A 25,529-nucleotide genomic window follows, 5' to 3' on the forward strand; every position below is an offset into this window, starting at 1 on the left:
CAGGCACAGTGACTCATGCCTGTAATGCGAGCAGTTTGGGAGGCCAAGGCAGGAGGATCGTTTGAGGCCAGGAGTTCAAGACTAGCTTAGCAAGATCCTGTTTCTAGAAAAAAAATTGTAAAATTATTTACAATTACAAGGTGTTGTGGTGCACCCCTCTAGCCCTAACTACTCAGGAGGCTGAGGCAGGAGGATCACTTGAGCCCAGGAGTTGGAGGCTGCAGTGAGCTGTGATCATGTCACTGCACTCCAGCCTAAGACCAGCCTGACCAAGATGGCAAAACCCTGGCTTTACTAAAAATACAAAAATTAGCCGGGCATGGTGGCAGTCACCTGCAGTCCCGGCTACTCGGGAGGCTGAGGCAGGAGATTCCCTTGAACCCGGGAGGCAGAGGTTGCAGTGAGCCGGGATTACACCACTGCACTCCAGCCTGGGTGACAGAGCTAGACTCCGTTGTCTGAAATAATAATAATAATAAAGACAAGAAAAGTAATAACCGTAAAGCAAATCACATAGCTTCCAGCAGAGAGCTAGTACCATGAAGAGCAAACACGGAGAAACTACCAGTTTCCAGAATCTTCCAAGTCTGCTAGTGTCCCCACTGGAAGTTTCTCTGGACCTCTCTACATCAGTCATCAGTCATATTACCAGCTGGATGAGTAAATGCGGGCTGGACCCCAGATGTCTTGCTTCCCTGAGTGGCACTGGCTGGGAGACCCCAGCTCTCTGGCTCTGTCCTTCCCAGTCATGGTGTGGGTGGGTGGATGCCATGGCCCAGCCCTTCTGACCTGCCTTGCCCTCAGGACCGTCCCTGAACTGCAGCTTGCTGGGGGAAGGAAGCGCACAGCTGGAGCCCCTGCCTCTGCCCTATGCCTGCATCCTGGCGGTGTCCTTCCTGCCACCCCGCCGAGTAGTCCCAGAAGGGTGAGGTGGTCTGGACTGGAAACTGGGGTTCGGGAGTCAGGGAACCCATTAGAACCAAACTGCCCAGCTCCTCTCTGCAGCACGCAGCGTGGGGTCGGGGGCGGGGAAGAGTGCCCCAACCTGGGACCCACACAGGCACACTTCAAAGAAATCATCCATTGAGGCGGCCACCTTTGGCCTCAGTTTCCTCATCTGTGAAATACCAGGTTGGGCCAGGTGTTTTTGGACTTCATCTCTGAGGTCCCTACCACCCAGAGTGCAATTCTACGTGTCCTCTCCCGTCCTGACTGCGATTCACAATCGTTCCAGCAGAGGGAGCCCGCACCGCTCCGCAGACAGCCGGGAGCCAGTGCCGCTGGGCTGGCAGAGCATCTGGGAGCCTTAATAAACACGTGACATACTAGTGCAATGCCTGGCCAGGGCACGCGTTCCATCACTAGCGGCCATTCTTGTCTCCATTTCATAGATGACGAAACTGAGGTTCCAAGAGTTTAATTTGAACCCAGGGGCTCTGGTTCTGATGGTGCTCTGGGCGGCTCCAGGAGGGCCTGATACTATCTCTAAATATCACAAGGACTTGGCATCAGAGATGGTGTGCATTGCGGCCTGCTCCAGGGGTGCAGCTCTGAGCGTAGCCTTAGGCAGAATGGTCTCATGGTCAGAGCTGGCCAGTTGAGACAGGGCCTGCTGTGAACACCTGTCTGAGGGAGGGGCTCAGGCAGTCGGGAATTGAGTGATGGTGGGTCTCCCTCCGACCCCTCCAGTCCAGAGGGCCACATTCTGAGAGGACTGAAGGGCCAGACACAGTGGATACCTTCCCTGGGTCAGGAGGTCACCACCCTCCCCATGGCCCCCCAGCTGCCTCGGGGCTGGAGAGGCCCAGCGTTTTCTCTGCCAGCCTCTGGATCTCAGATCACTGGCCGAGGGGCAGTCCCCTATCCACTGTTCCTCAGCTGCCTGCTTCCACTGAGCTGGCTCTGGAATCCCGGGTAGGCCTGGCAGGGCAGAATCTTTGGAGGCCTGTGTTCTTCACAGGGCAGGACTCCTTCAGCCTGATAGGAAGGATTGCAGAGCCACAGGCCAAGCTCACCAGCTCCTTCCGGGAGCCCTTCGTGCTGTCTGCACAGGCCTCTATGTGGACAAACATTCTTGGCACAGAATCCACTGAGGGGCAGGGTTGAGGAGGCCAGGGCTCCTGGCTCCAGCTGTTGCCCAGTTTCAGAGAGAGCCCTGTAGAGAAGCGTGGGTGACACTGCCTGGCTGTGGCACAGCGCACCCCCAGCGCACCCAGGAGGCGGGCGGGAAGAGCAGGGGCAGGCAGCGGATTACTTCTCAGGTCCAAGCTTGGCACTGGTCACTTCCGGATGACACTTAAGGCAGGACATTGCCAACCGGAAGGGGGCAGAGCACTTATAACCACTGGGAGATTATAAAAAATTAGATTCTGGGGCTCCTTCCTGGAACTCCTAAATCAGACTCTCCATGGATAGAGTCTAGAACTTTGCATTTTCAACCAGGTTTCCCAGGCATTTGAGAAAACTGCTCTAGAGAGATGAAGATGCAGCAAGCCTGGGCAGCCTGCTATCCAGGGTGGCGGAAGAGCTGGGGAAGAGGCGCCTCAGAGGGATCAGATCTATTCTGGGCGGCATCACAGGGGTGGCTGGCAGCAGAGGAAGGCCTTAAAGCGAGGCTGACTTTAAGGAGCCTGTTTATGGAGCCCTGCCCCTGCTCCAGATATGTGACTAATCTGTCTTATGTGAACCATGCAGTCATCATCAGCCCTTTTGACAAATGATGGACCGAAGTTCAGAGAACTCAGGTTCCAAGGCCACATGGCTAAGAGCCAGCGATAGAATTCCCACCACGTGTTCCTGAAGCTGAGCCCCTCCCTCTGTGCAACGGAAGGCACCCTTCATGGCCTGCATTGTTGGGGAGGTGATAAGCTTCTGGTCCCCAGCAGGGTTCCTCAGCAGCTGGAGGGTGCAGGGGGAAGTCTTGCTTTGTGCAGACGTGGGAATATATTCGGGATGTGGTGCCAAGAAACCAAGGAGGGGGCTCCCAGACTCCTCCATGCTGGCTCTGTGCACACACCTACACACACAAACGCACACGCACATGGAGACGCACACCTCCCCGAAGCTCAGGAAGGTCAGGACCACTCAATGCCAACCGGGATGAGGTCTGGCTCTGGCCTGAGACCTAGGAATTCCTCAGGGGCATAGCCCAGAGCCTCTGGGACGATGAAGGGGCCACACATCAGACAGAGGGGAGCTGAACCCTCCCGCTGGCCTTCCCAGTCCCGGGGCCACTGTTCTCACCCTTTGACAACCCCTGGGGAGCAGGACAGAATCCCAGGGCAGCAGAAGGAGTCCCTTTCTGGGACATTTTTGTCTCGTTTTGTTACTTTAAAATTTGCCATTTATTCTGTGTGGGGTGGCATGGGAATGGAGATGCACTGGTTACAAAAATAACATAACACGTTCTTTGGGGAAAAAGTTGGAAAATATAGAAAAGCACAAAGAAAGTAAAAGCACAGAGAAGTCCTCCCTACACCCCAACACAGACGCACGTCTGAAGATAGCTAGCACTGTTGCTTCTCATGTCTCTTCTTCAAGACAGGCTGCTTGGGTGCAAATCACAAGCCTGCTATCTTCTGGCTGTGTGATCCAGGACAAGTTACTTAACCTCTCTGTGCATCTATGTGCCTCCGTTTCTTCATATGTAAACTGGAGGTGAAAATAACAGTGCCTATCTCAAAGGGCTGTTGTGAGCATTTGAGGTAAAGACTTAGATGGGTGTCTGTCATTGAGCAAGTGCTGGATAAATGTTTAAATTTACATGGTTAACATTTTTTGTTTAGATTTTCATTACAACTTTTCTTAACATAATTGAGTATTACCATCTTGTAAGAAGCTTTTTTCACCATTGTAAACATTTACATCATCAAGTTTCTAGGTTTGGCTATTTACCTAATTGCAGTCCTTCCTGTCTAGATGCCTCTGATGACAGGTTTCATTTAGATTTTTCTGTTTCAGTTTATATGGTTTCAGTTTACCTATTTGTGTGTTTGCTTGTTTCCCAAAACTAAGATCTCCATTTTGTAACTTGTCTTTTTCATCTACTGCTAATGGTGAGCTTTTCCACATCACTGAACATCCCTTCACCCCATGGATCTGAATGGCGGCATTGTGTTTCCAGTGGGGGCAGAAGCAGAAGTGTCTGCGGGAGCGGACAGTGTTGGTCAGGCCCTCTCCCCTCCATGCCCATGGCCGCTGGCCAGGCCCGGCCCAGGAAGAAGCCTCGGTGCTGCCAGCTCCTGGAGGGGGCGCAGGGCAGGGTCCTGCATGGTGATAGGACCACCTCTCCCTGTCTCTCCCCACCTGCGCCACAGGCTGAGCTACAAGCCCCTCCCCTGAGATCCCTGAGAGCTTGCTTTTCCTGAGGCTGCTCTTTCCTCAGCTGCCACCCGCTGCCTGGCCTTTGGTTCCTCTCCTCCTCTCCAGCTCAGCTCTCCTGAAAAGCCTGCTCTGAATCCCACTCCAAGGCTGGCCTCTGGTGAAGGACTTTCCAGCTGTCCCTGAGGTCCCTTCCTCCAGGGCTGTCAGAGCGATGGGCTGGGGGAATCCAGGCTCTGGGACTGCCTTCCTGGATGGGATGGGATGTAGAAGAGAGGGAAGGAAGGAGCGGGCATGTGTAGGAGCCACCAAGGGGATCCAAAGCTGGGGAGGAGCAGAACCAAGGCACAGAATCGGGAACTGAAAAACATCTGGACCAACATCAGTTGCCTCAGCGATTTGGAAAAGGCAGGAGAATTCATAGCACTGAACACAGGCTTCAGGTTTGGGGTTTAAACGGAGGCACCCAGGAGAGCTAAGAAAATGGGTGTGGGGGCGGGGCGCAGTGGCTCATGCCTGTAATCCCAACACTTTGGGAGGCTGAGGTGGGCGGATCACCTGAGGTCAGGAGTTCGAGACCATTCTGGCCAACGTGGTGAAACCCCGTCTCTACTAAAAATACAAAAATTAGCTGGGCGTGCTGGCGGGTGCCTGTAATCCCAGCTACTCGGGAGGCTGAGGCAGGAGAATCGCTTGAACCTGGGAGGCAGAGGTTGCAGCGAGCTGAGATCGTGCCATTGACCTCCAGCCTGGGTAACAAAAGCAAAACTGTCTCAAAACAAACAAACAAGCAAACAAACACTCCAGCCTGGGTGACAGAGCAAGACTCTGTCTAAAAAATAAAAATAAAAAAAATAAAGAAAATGGGGGTGGGTCACAGATCCCAACCCCAGTCTTGCGCCCCTGGACAGAGCAGCTTCCGGAAGCACGTAAGGCCTGGCCTTCTTTCCTGAAAACTCAAGCCGCTGGCCCTCTTGTAATTGTGGGCTATAAATCACCCACCTGTCTTCAAATCACCCACTCGCCCTCCCCCAGCCCCTTCCTCTGCCTTTATCGGGGAAGGCAGGCAGCTGGAGGGGTGGGCAGCACAGCAGAGTCCGGCCCAGGGCCTAGCCAGAGGCTCCTGAGACAAGCCCCTTCTGCCCTGCCCTGCCACAGAGGCCACCCTCCCTCCCGCCACACGCCCAGGATCTGTGTTGTCTCGTCTGTCTCTGCAGTAGCTTGTTCCCACTAGCAATTATGCCAAGATGTCTTCCACCCTCAACATATCTGAACAAGTTTCGGGGATCTCATTCCTGGCCCACCACCCCAACCCCAGCAAAGCCTCCCATGCCCACTGTCTACACTGGGCGGCTCACTCAGAGCCCACCTCCTCATCCTCACACCCTTCAGTCGTCCCCAGCTGGCTCCAGCCCCCCCGCAAACACACAGAGGGTAGCCTTTCCCCCACCTCCCAGCGGCACCTGGCCCAGGCGTCCCCCCTCCCTCTGAAACACCCTGTTCCCGGCTCTCCTTGCTGCTCACTGGCGGCCCTTAGTCTCCCCTCCTCCTCTCCAGTCTCTTAATCCTGGAGCGCCTGGGATGAGTCGCGAGCTCACTTCTCTTTATCTACACACTTTCCCCACGTGGTCTCATGAGTCTTAGGCCTCTGAATGTTATTCATGTATTCACAGCTGCCAAGTATCTACCATTTTCTACACTGCAAACGTTCCCAAATCATCAACTCATCTTTCTCCACATGCTTCCGAATGCTGCATGTGGTCATCGCACTCTGCTGAGCTTCTGACACCTGGCCCTGCCTTCCTGCTACTTCCACCCAGAGGCCCAAGACACCTCTCAAACTGAGGCCATCCAGAATGGAACAGAAACCCTTCATTTCCCCCATCTCCCAATCCCTCTTCTCTTCATCCCCATCTCGCCAGATGTCACCGCAACCCACCCAGTTGTCCAAGCCAAAGACCTGAGTCCTAATAGGTCCCCCTTTGCCCTCTCAACCTCCCATTCTAATCCACAGCGCGTCCCATCTGTGTCACCTGCAGCCTGAGTCTCCATCCTCCCTGCCCTTCCGTGTCCTGGCCCCACTGTCCTCCCTGCAGCAGCTGCTCAGTGGTCCCCGAGTCTGTCCCGCCTCCCACCACAGCTCATTCTCCTCACCGCAGCCAGAGTTGTGTCTAGAATACAAATCCAATCATGCCACTCCTCTGCTTAAAACCCTTCCATGTCTTCCAACTGCCCTTGGCATAAAAGCCAGGCTCCTGGCCACGGTCTACAGAGCCCTGCGCGCTCCAGCCCCTGTCCACCCCATCTCAGTCACCTCTTCCCCAGCGCATTCCTTCCCAGCTACAAGCCCTTCACATTGCTGGTCCCCTCTCCCAGGCTCCTTCCCATCCCTGGCTCGGCTTGAAGCTCCCCTCCTCAGAGAAGCCTTCTCTGACATCAAGCTTCCAAAACACCCTCCCATCCCCATGCTGTGATCCACCTCACTCTCTTTATTTCCCTCTTGTCACCTGTCAGGACCCTGATTATCTTCAGATGCATTTGTTTTTTCTACCTTGGCACACTAGCTCTAGAGGGAGGGACATCATCTGTCTTGTTTACTCTTCCATCTCGCTCACAGAAGCCACTTACCCCCGTGCCAGGGTTGGGGAAAGCAGGGGCAGGGATGGGTGCTGTGACTCCCCAGCAGCCACAGGGCCGGGTGTCAGCCCCTGGACAGGACCACCACAACTCAGGGCCCAGCCCCTTATTGACATTGAGGCTATGCCACATCCACACAGTCCACCAGCAAGAGGCACTGGCTGGACCCTGCTCTGGGGTCTGGTTCTGTGGGTGAGGCGACAACCATTCACCTCTGAATACCAGAGCCTGCCCTACCTCCCACACAGCCCTCCATGGTCACGGAGCTCTTTCCCCCAGAGCCATCCAGAGTCTCCCAGCTCTGACCAGGGCCTTCTCTGGAGCATCCAAGAAACCCACCCTGCTTCCTGACCCAGGCCAGGGTGGAGGGAGGGGTTCTTTGGCCTCTTAGCCTAAAGCCTGTGCACCTGGGTCCATCCAACATCCCACCCCACCGCAGCTTTCTCCTTATATGCTGAGAACCAGCAAGCGGCAGAGTCTTCCAGAAGACAGAGACCCGACAGCCCTCTTGTTGCACCTCTGTGCAAAACCATTCAATGACTCCACTTACCACCAGGTGATGAGGGCACCCCTGTGCTGTCATCTGCCACCGCCCCCCTGCCACACACACATGCACACACACACACATGCGTGCACACACACAGTTCACGCCACACCCCACGTCTCCCCAGGCTGCTTCATCCAGTAGGACTGCAATCCCTCTGTCCTGCACTCCTGCCCACTTCACCTCTTGGCTGAATTACTGTGCGTTCTTAAAGGGCCAGCCCTTGCATTCCCTCCTCTGAGAAGTCCTCCCTGACGCCCCCAGGCAGAGTAGGGTTCTTTGTAAACAGTGCATCTGTTTACAAGTCCTTTCCTCTAGACTGTGGCAGAAAACAATCTGGGTCATCAGGGACTCTAGTCTAATGGGGATATGCCCCTCAGTGTGATACATGCAGTAACAGCAAGATGTGTGTACAAGGTGTCTGGAAGCCACCGGGCAGCGGGAAGGCTTCTGAAGGAGGCTTACTGGAAGCATAAAGATACAGTGTTTCCACGGGGCATTCCAGGCAGGGAACAGCAGCTAGCCAGGTACCAGGGCGTGACTCTTCAAGGAATTACAAGCCATGCCCCAAGCTGAGTATAAAGTACAAGGGGCAGGAAATGCGGGGGGAGATAAGGCCAGACTCAGAAGCAGCGTCCTTGAGTTCATCAAGAACCTCAACTACCCTGAGAAGGAGTTTGGGTTTTGTCCTGTGAGCAGCGGGAAGTCAGAAAGGGGTTTTAGGTAAGGGAGTGGACAATCGAATTTCCAGTTAAGAAAGCTTCCTAGACGGGCGCAGTGACTCACGCTTGTAATCCCAGCACTTTGGAAGGCCCGAGGCAGGCAGATCACAAGGTCGGGAGTTCAAGACCAGCCTGGCCAGCAGGATGAAACCCCCTCTCTACTAAAAATACCAACAAAAAAATTAGGTGGGCATGGTGGCATGCCCCTATGATCCTAGCTACTCAGGAGGCTGAGGCAGGAGAATCGCTTGAACCTGGGAGGTGGAAGTTGTAGTGAGCCAAGATCGCACCACTGCACTCCAGCCTGGGAGACAGAGTGAGACTCTGTCTCAAAAAAAAAAAAAAAAGAAAGAAAGAGAGAAAAAGAAAGAAAAAAAAGAAAGAAAGAAGAAAGAAAAAGAAAGAAGAAAGAAAAGAAAGAGAGGAAGGAAGGAAGGAAGGGAGGGAGGGAGGGAGGGAGGGAGAGAAAGAGAGAGAGAAAGAAAGCAAGCTTCCCCTACTGGCAACCAGGAAGGATCAGTGAGAACAAGAGTGAGGTGAGGGCCTGGGTGAGGAGACTGCAGCAGGGCCAAATGCAGAAGGTGTGGCGGGGTCTGAGCAGCGGAGCAGAGAGGAGGACCCTTAGGACTTGCCCCAGAGGTGGGACTGCCAGGAGGGGTAGTGCATCGGGTGTGAGGATTGAGGGAGGACTTAGGGAGGACTCCAGCTCCCTGCTAGAACACACAGTTAGGGGCTGGTGCCTTCCCTGAGATGGGAACATGAGAGGGGAGATTGTTTGCTGAGAAATAATGAACTCAGCTTGAATTCCAAGGTGTCTGTAAGCCCTCCAGAGGGATCCTAGAGCCTCTCACAGTGCCTAGCAGGCAGGAAGTCCTCAATTCTACAGGAAACTGTGGAATGAATGAATGAATGAATGAATGAGGTCCCACAGCCTTTGTAACCCCACAATTTCAAGGAGACACCCTCTGAGTCCTGCTTCCTTCCCCTCCAACCTAAGTCCAACTCCTGGGGCCTCAGCAGGAATTCCTTTGCAAAAGAACTGCTGTGGTACCTGGAGCTTTGTGCAGAAGCTTCGGCTATGGCCCCAAATCCCCAGGTATGGGAAGCATGGCCTCTCCCTCTTTCCTGTTGTCCCTCTTCCCTGTGGGGCTCCACGGAAGCAGATGTCTGAGGAGACTCCACAGGACACTCCATCACAGGGCCCTGCACCGGGGCCCTGCACTCTGCCCACGAAGGTCCGAGGCTCACTGTTCCTCCCCCACCCCCGCCTCCCCTCCTGCCCTGTTCCCTGGTTTCTGTTCACACTTGGCCTCGCTGGTCATACTGGTGAGTTCCCAGAGGGCACATAGCCTGGCCTACCCTGAGTATCAAGAAAGTTTTTTCAATACCATGAAGTATGGGAAGTGGGTAAGTTCATGACTAGAGATAGATCCCAGCCTCAGTTTCCCATCTTTGCTGAAGCCAGCCAGGCATCCACCAGGGGTCTGGGCACAAGATGGGGTAGAGAAGGAAGGAGAATGCAAGAGCAAGAATGGGGCGGGTAAAGGGGCAACCACTGGGTGGGAAGGGACGGGATGCGTGACCCTGCCGGAGGAAATCTCAGCCCTCCATGTAACACCCCATGTGGTTCTGCGCCCCAGTCCCCATCTTCTCTGACAAGATCCATGTCCTGCTCACGGGCACCACCCAGGCACACAGAATCACACACCTATGGGTACCACACACGCACACACATGGCACACATGCCAGCCCGCAGCTTCCTGCAAGCCTGGGGTCCGCCTCCAACCGACCTGTGCCCTGACCACAGAGCCCAGCCTCTCTGCGCCATGTGTGTTCTCTCCTTCTGGTCCAGCCCCGTGCCTAATGCTGATCTGATTCCCCAAAGTAGGCACCCAAAAGGCAGAGGGAAGAGGGGGCCACACACCAAGGCTAGTAGAGGGGGAAACAGGGAAGCAGAGGTCTCTAGCTAAGCTGGGGACACCTGTCAGCACGTCCAGGTTGATGTTGAGCAGTTAGTGGCCAGGAGACCTCCCCACCCACCAGAGTCCAAAGAGCACAGGCGTGGCTGCCTCCGAAGCCTCATCAGAGGCAGGCTCTGCCTGTGGCCACTAGCAGAGGAGCCGCTGTCCTTCTGCCACCAGCCCGGGACCACCTGCTCCAAGACCAGCCCCCTCGGAGGACTAGACACCTGGCTTCACTGGCACACAGGTAAGAGACTGGCCCCCAGGCAAGATCGGGGCCCAGCCCAGTCACAGGGGATCCCAGAGCAGTTGGGGGCAACTCAGTGGCTTCCCAGGCCAGATCTCCCACCTGTTCCCAGGTGCTACCCAGGGGATCAAGCCCAAAGAGGGGCTTGGGACTCAGCAGCTGGCTGGAGAGTTGGAAAGCAAAGCAAGGTCCAGCCTTCAGAAGGACTTCTGGGATGCTTACCCCAGAGTCTGTGAGCTGATGGCCTTCCCTGCTCCAAACTCCTACATCTATGGCTTAAAGGGGAAAACTGGGCTGTCACAGCTCCCCCAGCCCTAAGGGGCAAGGCAGGCCAAACCAGTCCCCTCTTCCCTTCCTGGGGTAGGGATCTTTGGCAGCAACTGTTTTCCCACCTTGAGCTACCCACAGGGCCCCACAGGGCCCACCCTGGTACTGGGGAAGTGGGGCGTGGGGTATGGGGAATGGGGCTGACCAGGGGCTGACCAGGGGCAGACCTCACTTCCTCTTCCACATGGAGAGCATGGAGAAGCAGGAAGTGTCACAATGGGGGTTAGGGAGGCTGGGGGAGGGGAGCAGGCTTCTAGACCCCCCTTACCCCTGAAAAGAAAAAGGGTTCTCCCAAACAAGGAAGCCAGAGATCCGGCCGTCCCTTCACGTTCCCTTAATGGTTCACTGGCAGTTTGTTTCCGTCCACACTGAGTCATCTTATCAGATCCTCTGTCATTTTCATAACAGTCCTAATAAACAAGGGTGTGGGCTGCTCTCTTGCACGTACCCAGGGTATCCCAGTATTTCTGCACAACTCAGGTGCACCATGTAGACATGTGGATACCCACAAACCTCATTCAGATAGCACACACCCTTGACCCGCTCAGACCAACCCCAGCGCACACACACACACAGACACACACACACACACACACACACACACACACACGACATTTAATTCCACTCCATTTCAACATGTATGTTCTCTAGACTCCCTCTGTGACAGCACACAGCCCAGGGGCAGAGGCATGTTTGTAAACCATTAAAACATGAAGTTTGCAGTCGGATAGGTCTGGGTTCGCTCTCCGTTAAACACTCGTTTGTGACCTCAGGCCTGGTACCTTCTTTGAGCCTCAGAGCCCTCTGTGGTAAATGGGGACAGTACCGGTACCTGCCTTGTGAGGTTGTCTTGAGGATTAGAGTGGCTGACGGTACAGCCCTTAGAACAATGATGGCACCAAGTAAGTGCAAGTGGACTCAGTGGGAAGGAACTGCTAAGATGTGGGTAAGGGGCTCCACATCAGGCTCTCAGCCCCGTGGTGACTGTAGTTGCTGGAGAGAAATGTACAAGGTCCAGCGCAGCATTAGGAGGGTACCCTGGGCAGGGTGGGGTTGGATGGTCCCGGAGGGCTTCACCAAGAGGGTGATCCTTGAGCTGAAATTTAAAGGGTTGGGGTGGGAAGAGGACCTGGGCAGAGGATACAGAGGACAAAAAGCAAAGAGCCAGGAAGCCTGGGGAGACGCTCAGGGAGGTCAGCTCCCTGGCGAGTCCTGCAGTGCCATCATGAGTATGCCCACGCATGCATGCAGTCTTCCCAGAGGGTCTGCAGCTGAAGAGCCAGCATCAGTGTCCTCCCAGTTTGCAGAATTGAAACAGGCTTGAACAAGAGGGCCTCCTCTGGCGGGGTCAGCTGCAGAACCCTCTGCTCTTCCAGTGTCCCTCATACCCAGGCCCAGGATAGGATCTGATCGCGGGTCCCTGTCCATCCAAGTTTCCTGGACTCCTTGGCATGAGCTTTATTGGCCAAACAATGGGAGGCCTGGAGCCTGCCCTGGGGCCCAGCCATGCTGTGGCCTCCCTTGCCCTCCCTTCCCTCCCCCTGGGGCCTCCAGGCCCGGCCAAGATGGAGGGCTCCTCAGTGGAGGATGCTGGCTGCAGATGGCTCTGGAAAGGGCCCCTGGAGTCAGGGGCTTTGGGTCTGGTCCTAGAGGCCCCAGGTCAGAGCGATAGCAACTGTCCTGCCCTGCTGTGCCTGGTACCCCTTTCCCCAGCTCTCATGGCTGCCTCTGGTTCACTTTGGGTTCTAGGGAGCCGTCTTCAGCAGCATCAGCATGTCGAGGCCCAGCAGCAGAGCCATTTACTGTAAGCTCCTGGCAGGCCCCTCTCCCCTGCCCTCCCGCTGAGCCCCCCGAACGTCCTGCCCTCCACTCCCCCCTCCTCACACCAGCTACCCCCAGCAGTGGCCTGAGTCTCACCTCACTCTCTGCCTGCCTCCTGCCCCTTGCTCTGTGACCCTGTAGTGCACCGGAAGGAGTACTCCCAGAACCTCACCTCAGAGCCCACCCTCCTGCAGCACAGGGTGGAGGTGAGTACCTCTGCAGCCCCGGGCCGTGTCCAACCCAACCCAAGTGTTCCCATGTGCCCACCGCCCTGCCAGAACATGGACACCTCACACAAGTCCCTGCCCGGAAAGCCACCAGCCTGACCCAGCCAGGTCCCATGGACTCAGAGTCAGCAAGCCTGACAGAGCATCTGCTTCGTGTCGGGGAGGAGGAGGGGCGGTCCGAGTGAGCAGAGAGGGCCTGGCTGGAGGTCAGGTGGGTGGGTGTCCTGTCCCCAGACAGGAAGTAGTAACAGTGGGAGGGGCTAGGAGACACCTGCAACCACCCTCCCACCTACCCCCACCTGTCTCCCATCCCCTGCTGCACCAGTCCCCGGGGTGCTGCTCCTTGCCCAGGACCTTGCATGGCAGGAGTGTGTGGGGTCTTTGGCCCTGTGGGAGATTGAGCGGGCCATGGTTGAAGATGGGAGGCACCTGGGCCTGAGCCTCCAGGGTGAGGATGAGCAGCTCCAAAGCTGCGCCAAGGCTAGAATGGAGTCTCTGGGCCTGCCAGAGAGGATGACAGCAGCACTGCAAGATTTAGGTGCCTGAAGCACTGTTGACACCAAGGTGAAGGCGAAGTGCAGGCTACGAGGGTAGAGGAGAGCAGGCACAGGGTCAGGCTGAAGCTCTGGGGTAGAAGCCATCCTGTCCTGGGCACCACTTGTTAGGGCCCCAGTGGAGAACAAGCATGGAGGTAGCTGGGGCGGTGGTCTGCAGGTCCCACAGGGCAGCGGAGGCAGGGCTCCCCCAGCCAGCCGAGGAGAGGCCAGGAGGACTCAGCTTCTCTGGAGGGTAGAGGCTGGGAACAGGCTTCTTTTAGGCCCAGCAGGCAGAGTAAGAGGAGATATGTTCAGGAGGATGGGGTTTGCTCATGCTGCCAGGCTCCTGAACATGCTGGCAGTGCCGAAACAGGGAGAGAAGCTGGGCCCTGGGCGGGGGTGGGGTGGGGTCAAGGGGCAGGAGGCAGGCTGCATCTCCTTCCGACAAGAAACTTGGGTGGAAAGGGACTTGCGAAGGTAGTGTTTGGCTGGGAGAAGGGAGGGGTCTCCCTAAGGAGAGTAAATAACCACAAAACACTGGTGAATGGTCAGCCTGGCAGTAGGCAAGGCCTTGAGTGGAGCTGAGGTCACGATGGTACCTCCAGGCATGAACCAGGGAGACGGAGACAGGAATGCTGGGCGAGTGAGGACAGAACTGAGGGTCCTGCATCCCACCCAGAGATGTTATTTGTTGGGTGGCTAGAGCCCACATCCGCCACCACCCAGCTGCCTCACTTGGCCTGGACTAGTAAAGGCCATGCCTGTCCTTCCTCCAGCGTCCTCAAACCCCTCCTGCAGCCTCTCAGACCCAGACTTGGAGCCCCTATCCCTGGCCCAAGTGCTTCGACACTGGCCCTGGAAAGTTGCTTTATCTGAAACCTGGAACCTCCCACCTCAAGGGGGCCAAGGACATGTCTCCTTTGTCTTCTGCCTTTCCTGTACCCAGCACGCCTGTGGTCCCCCTCTCTGAGCTTTCTCCCAGTCCTGGGACCCCCCTTCTCCCTGCAGCACTTGATGACATGTAAGCTGGGGAGTCAGAGGGTCCAGGAGCCCAAGGATGCCTTGCAGAAGCTGCTGGAGATGGATGCACAGGGCCGGGTGTGGAGCCAAGACTTGATCCTGCAGGTCAGGGACGGCTGGCTGCAGCTGCTGGACATTGAGACCAAGGTCAGCCCTCCCACCAGACCCAGCTATAGCCAGCCTGGGCTGTGGGGAAGCAAGCACCAGTTCTTGAACTCCACCCTCCAGGCCCCAAAGGGGAGCCACCCTCCCCACATACAACACACACCCAGGCCTAGGAAGAGACAGGGGACAGAGGCACAAGAGTCAGGTAGATGACACCACAGCCCCAGGCCACCAAAGGGCTAAGATGAGCTGGTCAGGAGCTCTTGGAAGCCACACCTGGCTCTTGGTGGCCTCACAGTTGACCTCTCCACCCGGCCCAGGAGGAGCTGGACTCTTACCGCCTGGACAGCATCCAGGCCATGAATGTGGCGCTCAACACATGTTCCTACAACTCCATCCTGTCCATCACCGTGCAGGAGTCGGGCGTGCCAGGCACAAGCACTCTGCTCTTCCAGTGTCAAGAAGTAGGGGTGAGTGGTCAGGGGTGGGGTTCAACGACCGTCGCCTCCCACTTCCCCACACACACATTTAGCCTGCCTGACTGCTGCTTCCCAGGCAGAGCGACTGAGGACAGGCCTGCAGAAGGCTCTGGAGGAAGAGCTGGAGCAAAGGTAGGCAGCCTCTGCCCAGCCCACTTGTGTGTCCTCCCAGCTTAGCCTTGGGGGCCAGACTCTGATCCCATATCTTGGGGAGCCCAGGAGCTTGTGGCCCAACCAACCTGGGCCTGGACTGAGGAGGAGCCAGGACAGAGGTTGGTACAGGGAAGGGGCTGGGCCCAGGGAGCACTAGAGGCTGTCCAGAGACTGCAATGGGAACTGAGAGGGCCCAGAGGGTAGGCAGATGAGGTAGGGTGGAGTCAGGGGTGGGTCCAGAAGGAGACCAGGGAGCAGGAGGTGGAGCTCCTGGAGAGAGGTGGTGGTGCCCCTGAGTCCTGGAGAGGAAGCGTGGGCAGGGCCTCTCTCCCAAGAACCTTGTCAAAGATGTGGGATCTACCATGTCCTCAGCAGACCCCGATTTGGAGGACTTCGCCCAGACCAGGACAGACGGAGGGGGCCTCCTGTGGAAAGGCCACTCCCTATGGAGCAGGCACCCTATCCAGAGTGGGGGCCCCTTCCAGAACAGCCCCACCAGAGGACCCCGGAGCATAGTAAGTTTAGGACATGGGGGCAGGTGGAAGAGAGGTTTTGATTAAAAGTCAAAGATCTAAGATCTAGTTTCATGGCCTCCTTACTTTGCAGGCCTCCCACCATCCCCAAGGCCCCTGCCACACCACCCCAGTGCCCAAGAACCAAGTCCCTTCACTCTGCCTCCTCGAAGGCGGTCCCCTTCCCCTGAGGACCCAGAGAGGGACCAGGTAACTGCGGACGGTCTTGGGCTTGCTGACGCTTTCTGGGCCTGGGAGAAAGAAGGACACCAACCCTCCCTCTTTTCCTAGGAGGCCGGGGTCCCAGGATGGCCAGGGCCTGGGCCAGGAGGCCAGAGAGGCTTGTTCATACTCCAGGCTGGGCCTGAGGCTGGGGCATGTGGTGGGAGGGGTGTGGGAGGCAGTGTTGGGGTTTCTAGAGTGGGTCCAACTGCCCATTCCAAGCCGTGGATTGTTTGGGGCCCAGGAAGTACTGAACCGTGTCCTAAGGGACATTGAGATATTCATTGGAAAGCTGGAAGAGGCCCAGGCAAAGACGAGCAGGAAGAAGAAATTTGGAAAAAAAAACAAGAATCAGGGAGGTGAGTTTGGAGGGCCACGGGAGAGGAGCAGGGGGTGTTTCAGGATGATCGGTGGCCCACTGCCTTGGCCCCTTCTCCCAGGGTTCACACAGGCACAGTACACTGACTGCTTCCAGAAGATTAAGTACAGCTTCAACCTCCTGGTATGTGGCTCCCCACACGTTCACTGGGCCTCCCCTCTTCCTCATCCTCCCCAGTAACCCTCTGCTGTTTGGACTCAACCATTCCAAGCTTTTTTCTTCTCCATCTACTCCCCCTAGAACTTCCCCTCCCCTCTTGGGACTTTTGGGGAGACCCAGCCTCCCAGCCAAGGCATAAAACAATTTTGGTACCCTGGGGTCCTGGTGAAGGTGGGGTGGGGTGAGGCATGGTGACAGGCTTCCCTCTGTCCCCAGGGAAGGCTGGCTGCCTGGCTGCAAGAGACAAGTGCCCCCGAGCTTGTGCACATCCTCTTCAAATCTCTGAACTTTGTGAGTCAGGGGAGGACCGGGTGGTGAAGAGGGACAGGCTGAAGTCAAGAAGGAGCAGAGGGAGGAAAGGAGGCTGATGGAGAGGGATGGGGAGTAGGGGCCAGGGTGGAACCAGATGAGCTGGGGCCAGAGCCAAGGATACCAATGCTCCAAGGGAGACAGGAAGGAGCAGCAGACCCAAGGCAGATGGGGCCACTTGCAGGAGGTAACAGCGTAGCATTGCAAAAGTGGGAAGCCAGGGACTCTGGGCCCTTTCCCACCCTCATTGGGCCCTGTGCAAGCCTAGGCTTCCTGACACCTTCCATCTCTCCCCTAGATCCTGGCCAAGTGCCCTGAGTCTGGCCTAGCGGCCCAAGTGATCTCACCCCTTCTCACCTCTAAAGCCATTGACCTGCTGCAGTCCTGTCTAACCCCAAGTGAGAGTAACCTCTGGATGGGGTTGGGCCTGGCATGGACAACTAGTGGGTGAGTGAAGATAAGGCCTGAACTGAATCGGGAGTGAGGTGAATGGAGGCATCAGGCAGGGCATCAGAGGTGGCTCTGTATTGAGGGTCTATATTGTCACAAACCAGAAATATCTCAGAGCAATTCAGGGGACTCTACACAGAGTTCCCAACTTTTTATTTGGCTAAGTACAAATGGTTTATTAAAACAAGAAAAGCACACACTTGCCATCACCCACACTGAAACATGTTATCTCAGAAAAAAGAACAGTTTTTCCCAAGAAAAGGGAGATGGTAACCTTCTAATAAAATATTTTTTCATTTTTGTCAAGGACAAAGTGAAAACTTTGTCTCAATCCAGACCAAAATTTAAGAATTACTGACATAAGAGATGCTGACATAAGAGAATTACTGACATAAGAAATGTAATGTCAGTAAGACTTGGCAACCAATGAGCCAGGAGTGAAGAGAGAAAGAGATACTCTCTGCAGGGGTAACTGTGAGACAGGCAGCTGGACAAAAAAGTCAAACAGGGCCGGCGCAGTGGCTCATGCCTGTAATCCCAGCACTCTGGAAGACCGAGGTGGGCAGATTATCTGAGGTCAGGAGTTCGAGGCCATCCTGACCAACATGGAGAGACCCCATCTCTACTAAAAACACAAAATTAACTTAAATATAGTGGTGCATGCCTGTAATCCCAGCTACTGGGGAAGCTGAGGCAAGCGAATTGCTTGAACCTGGGTGGCAGAGGTTGCAATGAGCCGAGATCATGCCACTGCACTCCAGCCTAGGTGACAGGAGCCAAACTCTGTCTCAAAAATCAAAACGAAACAAAAAGCCAAACAGATGAGAGCCAGGGGAGTGGGAGGGACCAGCTTGGGCACTCTGAGCTGAGGCATCCTTGGAACATTCTGCAGAGGCCTGGTGGCCGGGCAGCTGAGAGGGGGTGCACAGAAGTGATGGCTGGAGGCACAGCTACTGGGGAGCACTCCAGAGGGAGCCCCTGAATATACCTTGACAAGCACAGTTTGCTCTATTCCATGAGAGAGGAGGCAAGTGCCTTGGCAACTTCTACATGGCAAATGCAAAAAGGGTTAAGAAAGCAGAGAATAATTCCAGAGAGCTAAGGAGTACCCGAAGAGCAGAGGGATAAAAACCAAGAGAGAAGAAGGCTTTTGAAAAACAGAAACGCCAACAAGGAAGTGAGTTTTTCCTCGGACTTATTTGCTTAGTAACCACTTTTGTTTTGTTTGAGACAAGGTCTCACTCTGTCACTCAGGCTGGAGTGCAGTGTCGTGATGATCTCAGCTCACTGCAACTTCCACCTTCTGGCTCCAAGCGATCCTCCTACCTCAACTTCTCAAAGAGCTGGTACCACAGGTGTACACCATCATGGCTAGCTATTTTTCCTATTTTTTATAGAGACAGGGTTTCACCATGTTGCCCAGGTTGGTCTTGAACTGCTGAGCTCAAGGGATCGCCCACCTCAGCTTCCCAAAGTGCTGAGATTACAGGCGTGAGCCACTGCACCTGGCATGATCAGTTCTTTTCAATTCAGCCTCATTTGCAATATTTTTTGTCCAGTTTGTCTTAAGACATGAATTATAGTTCAAAACTATTTATTTTTTATTATGGTAGAATACACATAGCATGAAATTTACATTTTTATCATTTTAACCATTTTAAGTGTATTATGTTCAGTGGCATTACGTTTATTAACAATGTGTGCAACCAACACCATTGTCTACAGTATTTCGAGAACTTTTTCATCATCCCAAACAGAAATTCTGTACCTATTAAACAATAATTCCCCATTAGCCACTCCTCAACCCTTGGAAACCTCTATTCTATTTTCTGTCTCCCTGAGAAATATGTTGCCTCTTCTAGGAACCTCATATAAGTGAAATCATACAATATTTGTCCCGTCCTATGTGGCTTATTTCACTTAATGTCTTCACAATTCATCCATATTGTAGTATCTATCAGAATGGCCTTCCTTTTTATAGCTGGATAATATCCCATTGTTATGGATATGACACATTTTGTTTATCCATTCATCTGTTGATGGACACATGGGTTGTTTCCACCCACAACAATCTTTTTTTTTTTTTTTTGAGACAGTCTCACTGTGTTGCCCAGGCTGAAGTGCAATGGCATGATCTCGGCTCACTGCAACCTCCGCCCCTTGGGTTCAAGCGATTCTCTTGCCTCAGCCTCCTGAGTAGCTGGGATTACAGGTGCCCATCACCACACCTGGCTAATTTTTTTGTAATTTTAGTAGAGATGGGGTTTCACCATCTTGGCCAGACTGGTCTTGAACTCCTGACCTCATGATCCACCTGCCTCAGCCTCCCAAAGTGCTGGGATTACAGGTGTGAACCACCACGCCCCACCTGTTTTTTGTTTTTTGGGTTTTTTTTTTGAGACAGAGTCTCGCTCTATTGTCCAGGCTGGAGTGCAGGGCGCAATCTCAGCTCACTGCAACCTCACTCCCTGGGTTCAAGCGATTCTCATGCCTCAGCCTCCCAAGTAGCTGGGATTACAGGCACCCACAACCACACCCAGATAATTTTTTTTGTATTTCTAGTAGAGACGGGGGTTTCACTATGTTGGCCAGGCTGGTCTCAAATGCCTGACCTTGTGATCCACCCTACTCGGCCTCCCAAAGTGCTGGGATTACAGGCGTGAGCCACCGTGCCTGGCCAACCATTTATTTTTATGCACTCTCAGTGCAGTCACTAAATGAAATCACTTATCAATTCTGGACAATCACATACCAGTGTTCAGTTATCCAGAACACTGGACTAAGAGTACCTGCATAAGCCAGTCTCACAGTTCTTAGGGCTGTGCTGGGCTCCCACCGTCTGTGGGAATAGCTCTGGTATCTGTTTGGCACTAGCAGGAGAGGAAAACAGAGTTTCTGCAATAGACTCAAACAAGAAGGCCTCCGATTCTTTCATTCAGCCACTTTAACATTGAAGAACCATGTTGAATACACCATGTTGTGTTTCAAAACCCAGCCTTACTTCAACAATTTGAGTCCTTAGGAAAACAGATTAGCACATATAACTTTTTTAAATACCCACAAAGATGCAAACAACTTCAGTATTCATAAAATGATGTACATTTGATAAATACTTTTAAATGTAATACTAAGTCAGATGTGCCCTTAGATGTTTTCTAATTTCTTAACCAGAAATAAATGAAAGACAGAAACATAGAAAATAGAATACCTAAAGAAATGTAAAAACCCTCAAAAAAGAGTTGAATTTCAGGCAAATTATATTTAGATGACTTGATTTTAAGCAAATTGACCCAAAGCTATCAGTAACACTAAATGTTGTGGTCATCCAGAAGGACAGAGACCATACAAGGCCGCTGAATTTGCAATCAGGATTTTAAATAGACTGGTTTCAATAAAGTAATGGCAGAGATAGAAACCAGGTTGCAGGAATAATGAAAGAAACAGAGACAAGAATATATAGGCAGAGGATAACGGCACATTCTCAAGAGGATGACAGCCTATAAAGGGCAGTATTAGAGTCAAGACCCAAGCATGTTCTAAGGCACAGAAGGAACCAATTAAGAAGATTCAGGGCCGGGTGCGGTGGCTCACGCCTGTAATCCCAGCACTTTGGGAGGCCGAGGCGGGTGGATCAAGAGGTCAAGAGATCGAGACCATCCTGGTCAACACGGTGAAACCCCATCTCTACTAAAAAAAAAAAAAAAAAAAAAAATACAAAAAATTAGCTGGGCATGGTGGCGCGTGCCTGTAATCCCAGCTACTCAGGAAGCTGAGGCAGGAGAATTGCCTGAACCCAGGAGGCGGAGGTTGCGGTGAGCCGAGATCGCGCCATTGCACTCCAGCCTGGGTAACAAGAGCGAAACTCCGTCCCAAAAAAAAAAAAAAAGAAGAAGATTCAGAAGAGGAAATCGTTCCTTTGTTCCCATTGAATAAACACTTAATAGCTGCCTTCTATATATCAGCCCCCAAGGAGATCTGAGATCTATACATAGTAAGAAACAAAAAGATAAGAATCTTGAGCAATGCAGTGTGATGATAATCCAGGGAGGTGCCAAGTTCAGCAAAATATTTACTTCTGCCCCAGTGAAGAAAGGAGGGGAACTTCTTCAAAGAAATGAATGGGCATTCCCTGGGCAGACAAGTAGAAAATATTCCAAGCAGGGCAAGCCTGAAGGCCACAAACAGCATGGTCCTCCTGAGCCCTGTGCAATGGGCCATCGTGTTCTTGCGGGGGTGGTATATCTTTACCTCACAGGCAGAAATGAGGCTGGCCCGAAAACACCTGCACCGTGGGATATGTCCAGGCTTAACTGTTTGCTCCTCTGTGGGTGTCCTGGGGCCTTTCATCTGTGCACATGGACCATGTCACCTATTAGCCAGAAGATTCCTGAGGCTAGGCCCTGTCATCTCCTCCCTCTCCACATCCCACTGCCTGGCACAGAGAGGATGTGAACTCAGCTTTGCTTCCGTCTTCAGGGCCGACTGGACAGGCGATGAGCCCCTGCCCTACCAACCCACATTCTCTGATGGCTGGCAACCTCCAGAGCCCTCCAGCCAAGTAAGGGGAGCTTGGCTTAGAGCCCTACCCACAGCCCTAGTCCCTGGCTAGTTTCTGCCTTCCCCATCCAAACCATGGTCACACAACTAGCGTGACCTGACACTGGCATGCCAGCAAATTCTATGGAAACCCAGAAGTCACCGCCAGACTGCAAACAGGAGACATTTGGGGGGACTCTCAGGGCTGGGACATAGGCTCAATTTCTGAGGCCCCATCTCCAAGTGGTGGGTGGGTTCATGTGGGTATCTGTATCTGTATACTGGGGGAGGCAGGAGAGGGGACGGGGGCAGCTGTGTGTGAGCTGCTAATGCCTGTGGTCAGATACCCCAGCTCCCTCCCACCATGCTGGCTGCCTCCTGCTCTTACTCACTCTCTGTTCTGTCCTTTACAGGCACTCTTAGGATACCAGGACTCTGCTTCCCTTCGGTATGCGCTGGGCTTAGTAGGGACTTCATGGTCCTGGGGAGGGACAGACAGGGCTGTTCCTTTGGATCTCTGGCTGTCTACATCTCAAGAGAGCCAAGAGGGTCTCTTTTAGCCAGACAAACATACACAAGCACATCCCTCTCCTACCTTAGGTGAAAAACAGTGTTCTACCCTCCTAGGCGCTCATCCCTTCTTCTCATGATACTACCCACGCATGACTCCGATTTCCCAAACTCAAGTATAAAGTGCTTAGGGTAGAGCTCAGATGTAGAAAATTCCACCCCCAGAAATGTCTTCAGAAATCAGTAACATTTCAGAGCCCTCCTGCCGGCAAAAAGCCACACTCCAAGCCCCACCTAACACTGACCTGTCAGCAGACTCTATAGAAACCCAAGAGTTACCATCAGACTGCAGGCAGGAGATACCTGGGGGGTACCTGCTACCAGCCATCCTGACTCTGTTTCTTAGGAGGGGAAGTCATAGGTTAGGGAGCACCTCACACTTTGCTCAGGAGAAGACACACGACCACGATCCTCAGCCTGGGGACCCCAACTCCCAGCCCACCAGCCCTACACCTGTCCAGCCAGCCCTGAAAATGCAAGTCTTGTACGAGTTTGAAGCTAGGAACCCAAGGGAACTGACTGTGGTCCAGGGAGAGGAGCTGGAGGTGAGGCTTGGGCCAGAGGCTAGAAAAGGAGGTGGTGGTTGGTGGAAGCTGCAGGCAGCCAGGGGTGGGTGGTCCGGGGATGGGGCTGCCAGGGTGGGTGGCCTAGAGAGGGAGAAGGAGGGTGGGAAAGGGGCAGAAGGAAAAAGCCTTGTGTGGGGAGGGAAGGCTGGCTGGACAGAGGCTCAGGGGACTGAGGTGGTGACTCTTGGCAGGTTCTGGACCACAGCAAGCGGTGGTGGCTGGTGAAGAACAAGGCGGGACAGAGCGGCTACATTCCCAGCAACATCCTGGAGCCCCTACAGTCGGGGATCCCTGGGACCCAGGGCCAGTCATCCTCTCGGGTACTACCCAGCCTGGACTATCCAGAGCCCTAAGTCCTGCGTTGGAGATGGGAGTGGGAGGATTCAATGACAAGTAGAGGAGGTAGTCCTGGTTTGACTTAGACCATACTATTGCACTCTCAGTGTGTGCCAACTTTACCATGGGGCCAGAGCACAGAACAGGACCAGCTCCCTGCCAGAGTAAGGAAGTGATTTGATGAGAGCCTGAAGAATGGGCCCAGATGTTAGAGCCTGTGGTTGGCTGTGAGATGAAATGAACTCTGACGGCCGGGCGCGGTGGCTCAAGCCTGTAATCCCAGCACTTTGGGAGGCCGAGGCGGGTGGATCACAAGGTCAAGAGATCGAGACCATCCTGGTCAACATGGTGAAACCCCGTCTGTACTAAAAATACAAAACATTAGCTGGGCATGGTGGCACGTGCCTGTAATCCCAGCTACTCGGGAGGCTGAGGCAGGAGAATTGCCTGAACCCAGGGGCGGAGGTTGCGGTGAGCCGAGATCGCGCCATTGCGCTCCAGCCTGGGTAACAGGAGTGAGACTCCGTCTCAAAAAAAAAAAAAAAAGAAATTAACTCTGACCCCTGGTTCTCCCGATTCTAGGTTCCAATGCTTCGACTTAGCTCGAAGCCTGAAGAGGTCACAGCCTGGCTGCAGACAGAGAACTTCTCCAGTTTGTGAGTGCCTGGCCCTTCAGGATGTGGAGGGAGAAACTATGTAAAGGGCTAACCAAGGAAACCCAGAGACCTGGAACACACCCATTCCAGCACGGTCTCTGCTAAGCTAAACAGGACAGAGCAGAGGCTTGTCCAAGCCTAGATTAGAGATTAAGTGGTGAGTCCTGACGTGGCAAAGGCAGCAAGGATCGGGGAGTGGACTCGGGAAGAACCCTAGCTGCCAGCTCAACCGCCCCTCTCCAGCCAGGAGATTCTCTCCCAGAGCACTTCTTTCAAACCTGGAAGTTCTGAAATTGGCTGGAGCCAAATGCTAACTTTACTCCTTCACTCTCAGACATCCTACTCCATAAATTTTTCTGTAACCCCAACCTCCAAGCCCAAAGAGCCCCTTCTTTACTCAAATGCTCAGGCCTGGGGTCCTTCCAGCCCACCGCTGATGGCTTTTGCTGTTTTATTCACAGCACGGTGAAGACCCTTGGGTCCCTGACGGGGAGCCAGCTACTTCGCATGAGACCTGGGGAGCTACAGATGCTATGTCCACAGGAGACCCCAAGAATCCTGTCCCGGCTGGAGGCTGTCAGAAGGTTGCTGGGGGTGAGGACCCTGGGGTCCTGACTCCCAGTGAGAGTGTCTGGTGCACCTGGGTGAGGGAGAGTACCAGGAGGACAAGCCTGCAGGTACAGCCTGGGGGCAGAACTGAGTGTGTCAGGTGCTGGGCACAGAATATTCGCCCAGGGGTTTAGCTTCATGCATTCAGGCTTACCTTGAGGCTCCGAGCCTACTAGTGGCACAAGCTCCACAGATCCCTCACCTGCTACCAGGCTTACCTGAATCTTTTTCTTTCCTCAGATAAGCCCTGAGTCATTAGACTGGACCCCTCCAAGAACCAGGCCCCTCTGATGCAAGATGGCAGATCTGATTCCCATTAGAGCCCCAAGAATTCCTCTTTTGGATCCCAGTTTGCGGCAAACCCCACACCCCAGCTCACACAGCAAAAACAATGGACAGGCCCAGAGGCTGAAGCAAACAGTGCCCATTCTGGCTGTGCTGGAGCCTCCCCAGTAACCACTATTTATTTTTTCTCTTTCCCAAACCTGGAACATCTATGCCTAAGCTTGTCAGGAATCTGTTCAGTCCCTCTCCTTCTCAATAAAAGCATCTTCAAGCTTGTTCTGTGCCTCCCTCGCAGCTTCTTCTGGGCCTGAGGGGGACCAAAGACAGGGAGGTAGGAAGGGCTGGGACACTGGGCATGAAACAGCAGCAAGCCTATATCCATCACTGAGCCAGATTATTTGAATGTGAGTGGACATTCACACTGCAACCTCAAGCTGGAATCAGAATTTAAGAATTATGGCCGGCCGGGCGCGGTGGCTCACACCTGTAATCCCAGCACTTTGGGAGGCCGAGGTGGGTGGATCACAAGGTCAAGAGATCGAGACCATCCTGGTCAACATGGTGAAACCCCGTCTCTACTGAAAATACAAAAAATTAGCTGGGCACAGTGGCGTGTGCCTGTAATCCCAGCTACTCAGGAGGCTGAGGCAGGAGAATTGCCTGAACCCAGGAGGCGGAGGTTGCAGTGAGCTGAGATCGCACCATTGCACTCCAGCCTGGGTAACAAGAGCAAAACTCCGTCTCAAAAAAAAAAAAAGAATTATGGCCCGAGCTCTCCTGACTCTTTCTAAACAAACTCCAAAATAAGGCTATGCTCACCATGTTTTTCATGCATACATGT

The 25,529-nt window shown here is 53.9% G+C and overlaps 1 protein-coding gene across 7 annotated transcripts; it reads left to right on the forward strand.

Moving 5' to 3' along the window:
* The first annotated feature begins 3,923 nt into the window (after positions 1-3,923).
* On the forward strand, positions 3,924-24,965 carry EPS8L3 (EPS8 like 3). 7 transcript variants are annotated; one of them, XM_032249828.1, is made up of 20 exons: positions 10,288-10,431; positions 12,010-12,174; positions 12,508-12,562; positions 12,721-12,785; positions 14,351-14,509; positions 14,788-14,937; positions 15,023-15,078; positions 15,472-15,614; positions 15,706-15,821; positions 16,078-16,192; positions 16,274-16,335; positions 16,588-16,662; positions 16,979-17,127; positions 21,607-21,688; positions 22,080-22,114; positions 22,583-22,781; positions 22,994-23,122; positions 23,721-23,794; positions 24,256-24,388; positions 24,644-24,965. In XM_032249828.1, exons 3-20 carry the CDS (start codon positions 12,532-12,534, stop codon positions 24,692-24,694), a joined length of 1,824 nt encoding a protein of 607 aa, XP_032105719.1. In that variant the 5' UTR covers positions 10,288-10,431; positions 12,010-12,174; positions 12,508-12,531; the 3' UTR covers positions 24,695-24,965. The 7 variants fall into 7 exon arrangements, with proteins under 7 accessions (XP_032105722.1, XP_032105721.1, XP_032105724.1 ...); XM_032249834.1 differs by having other exon boundaries at positions 16,126-16,192; XM_032249832.1 differs by having other exon boundaries at positions 15,475-15,614.
* The last annotated feature ends 564 nt before the right edge of the window (positions 24,966-25,529 follow it).

This window comes from Sapajus apella, unplaced genomic scaffold (assembly GCF_009761245.1).
Source record: "Sapajus apella isolate SASKATOON/1434 unplaced genomic scaffold, GSC_monkey_1.0 scaffold69, whole genome shotgun sequence".
Classification (NCBI taxonomy): domain Eukaryota; kingdom Metazoa; phylum Chordata; class Mammalia; order Primates; family Cebidae; genus Sapajus; species Sapajus apella.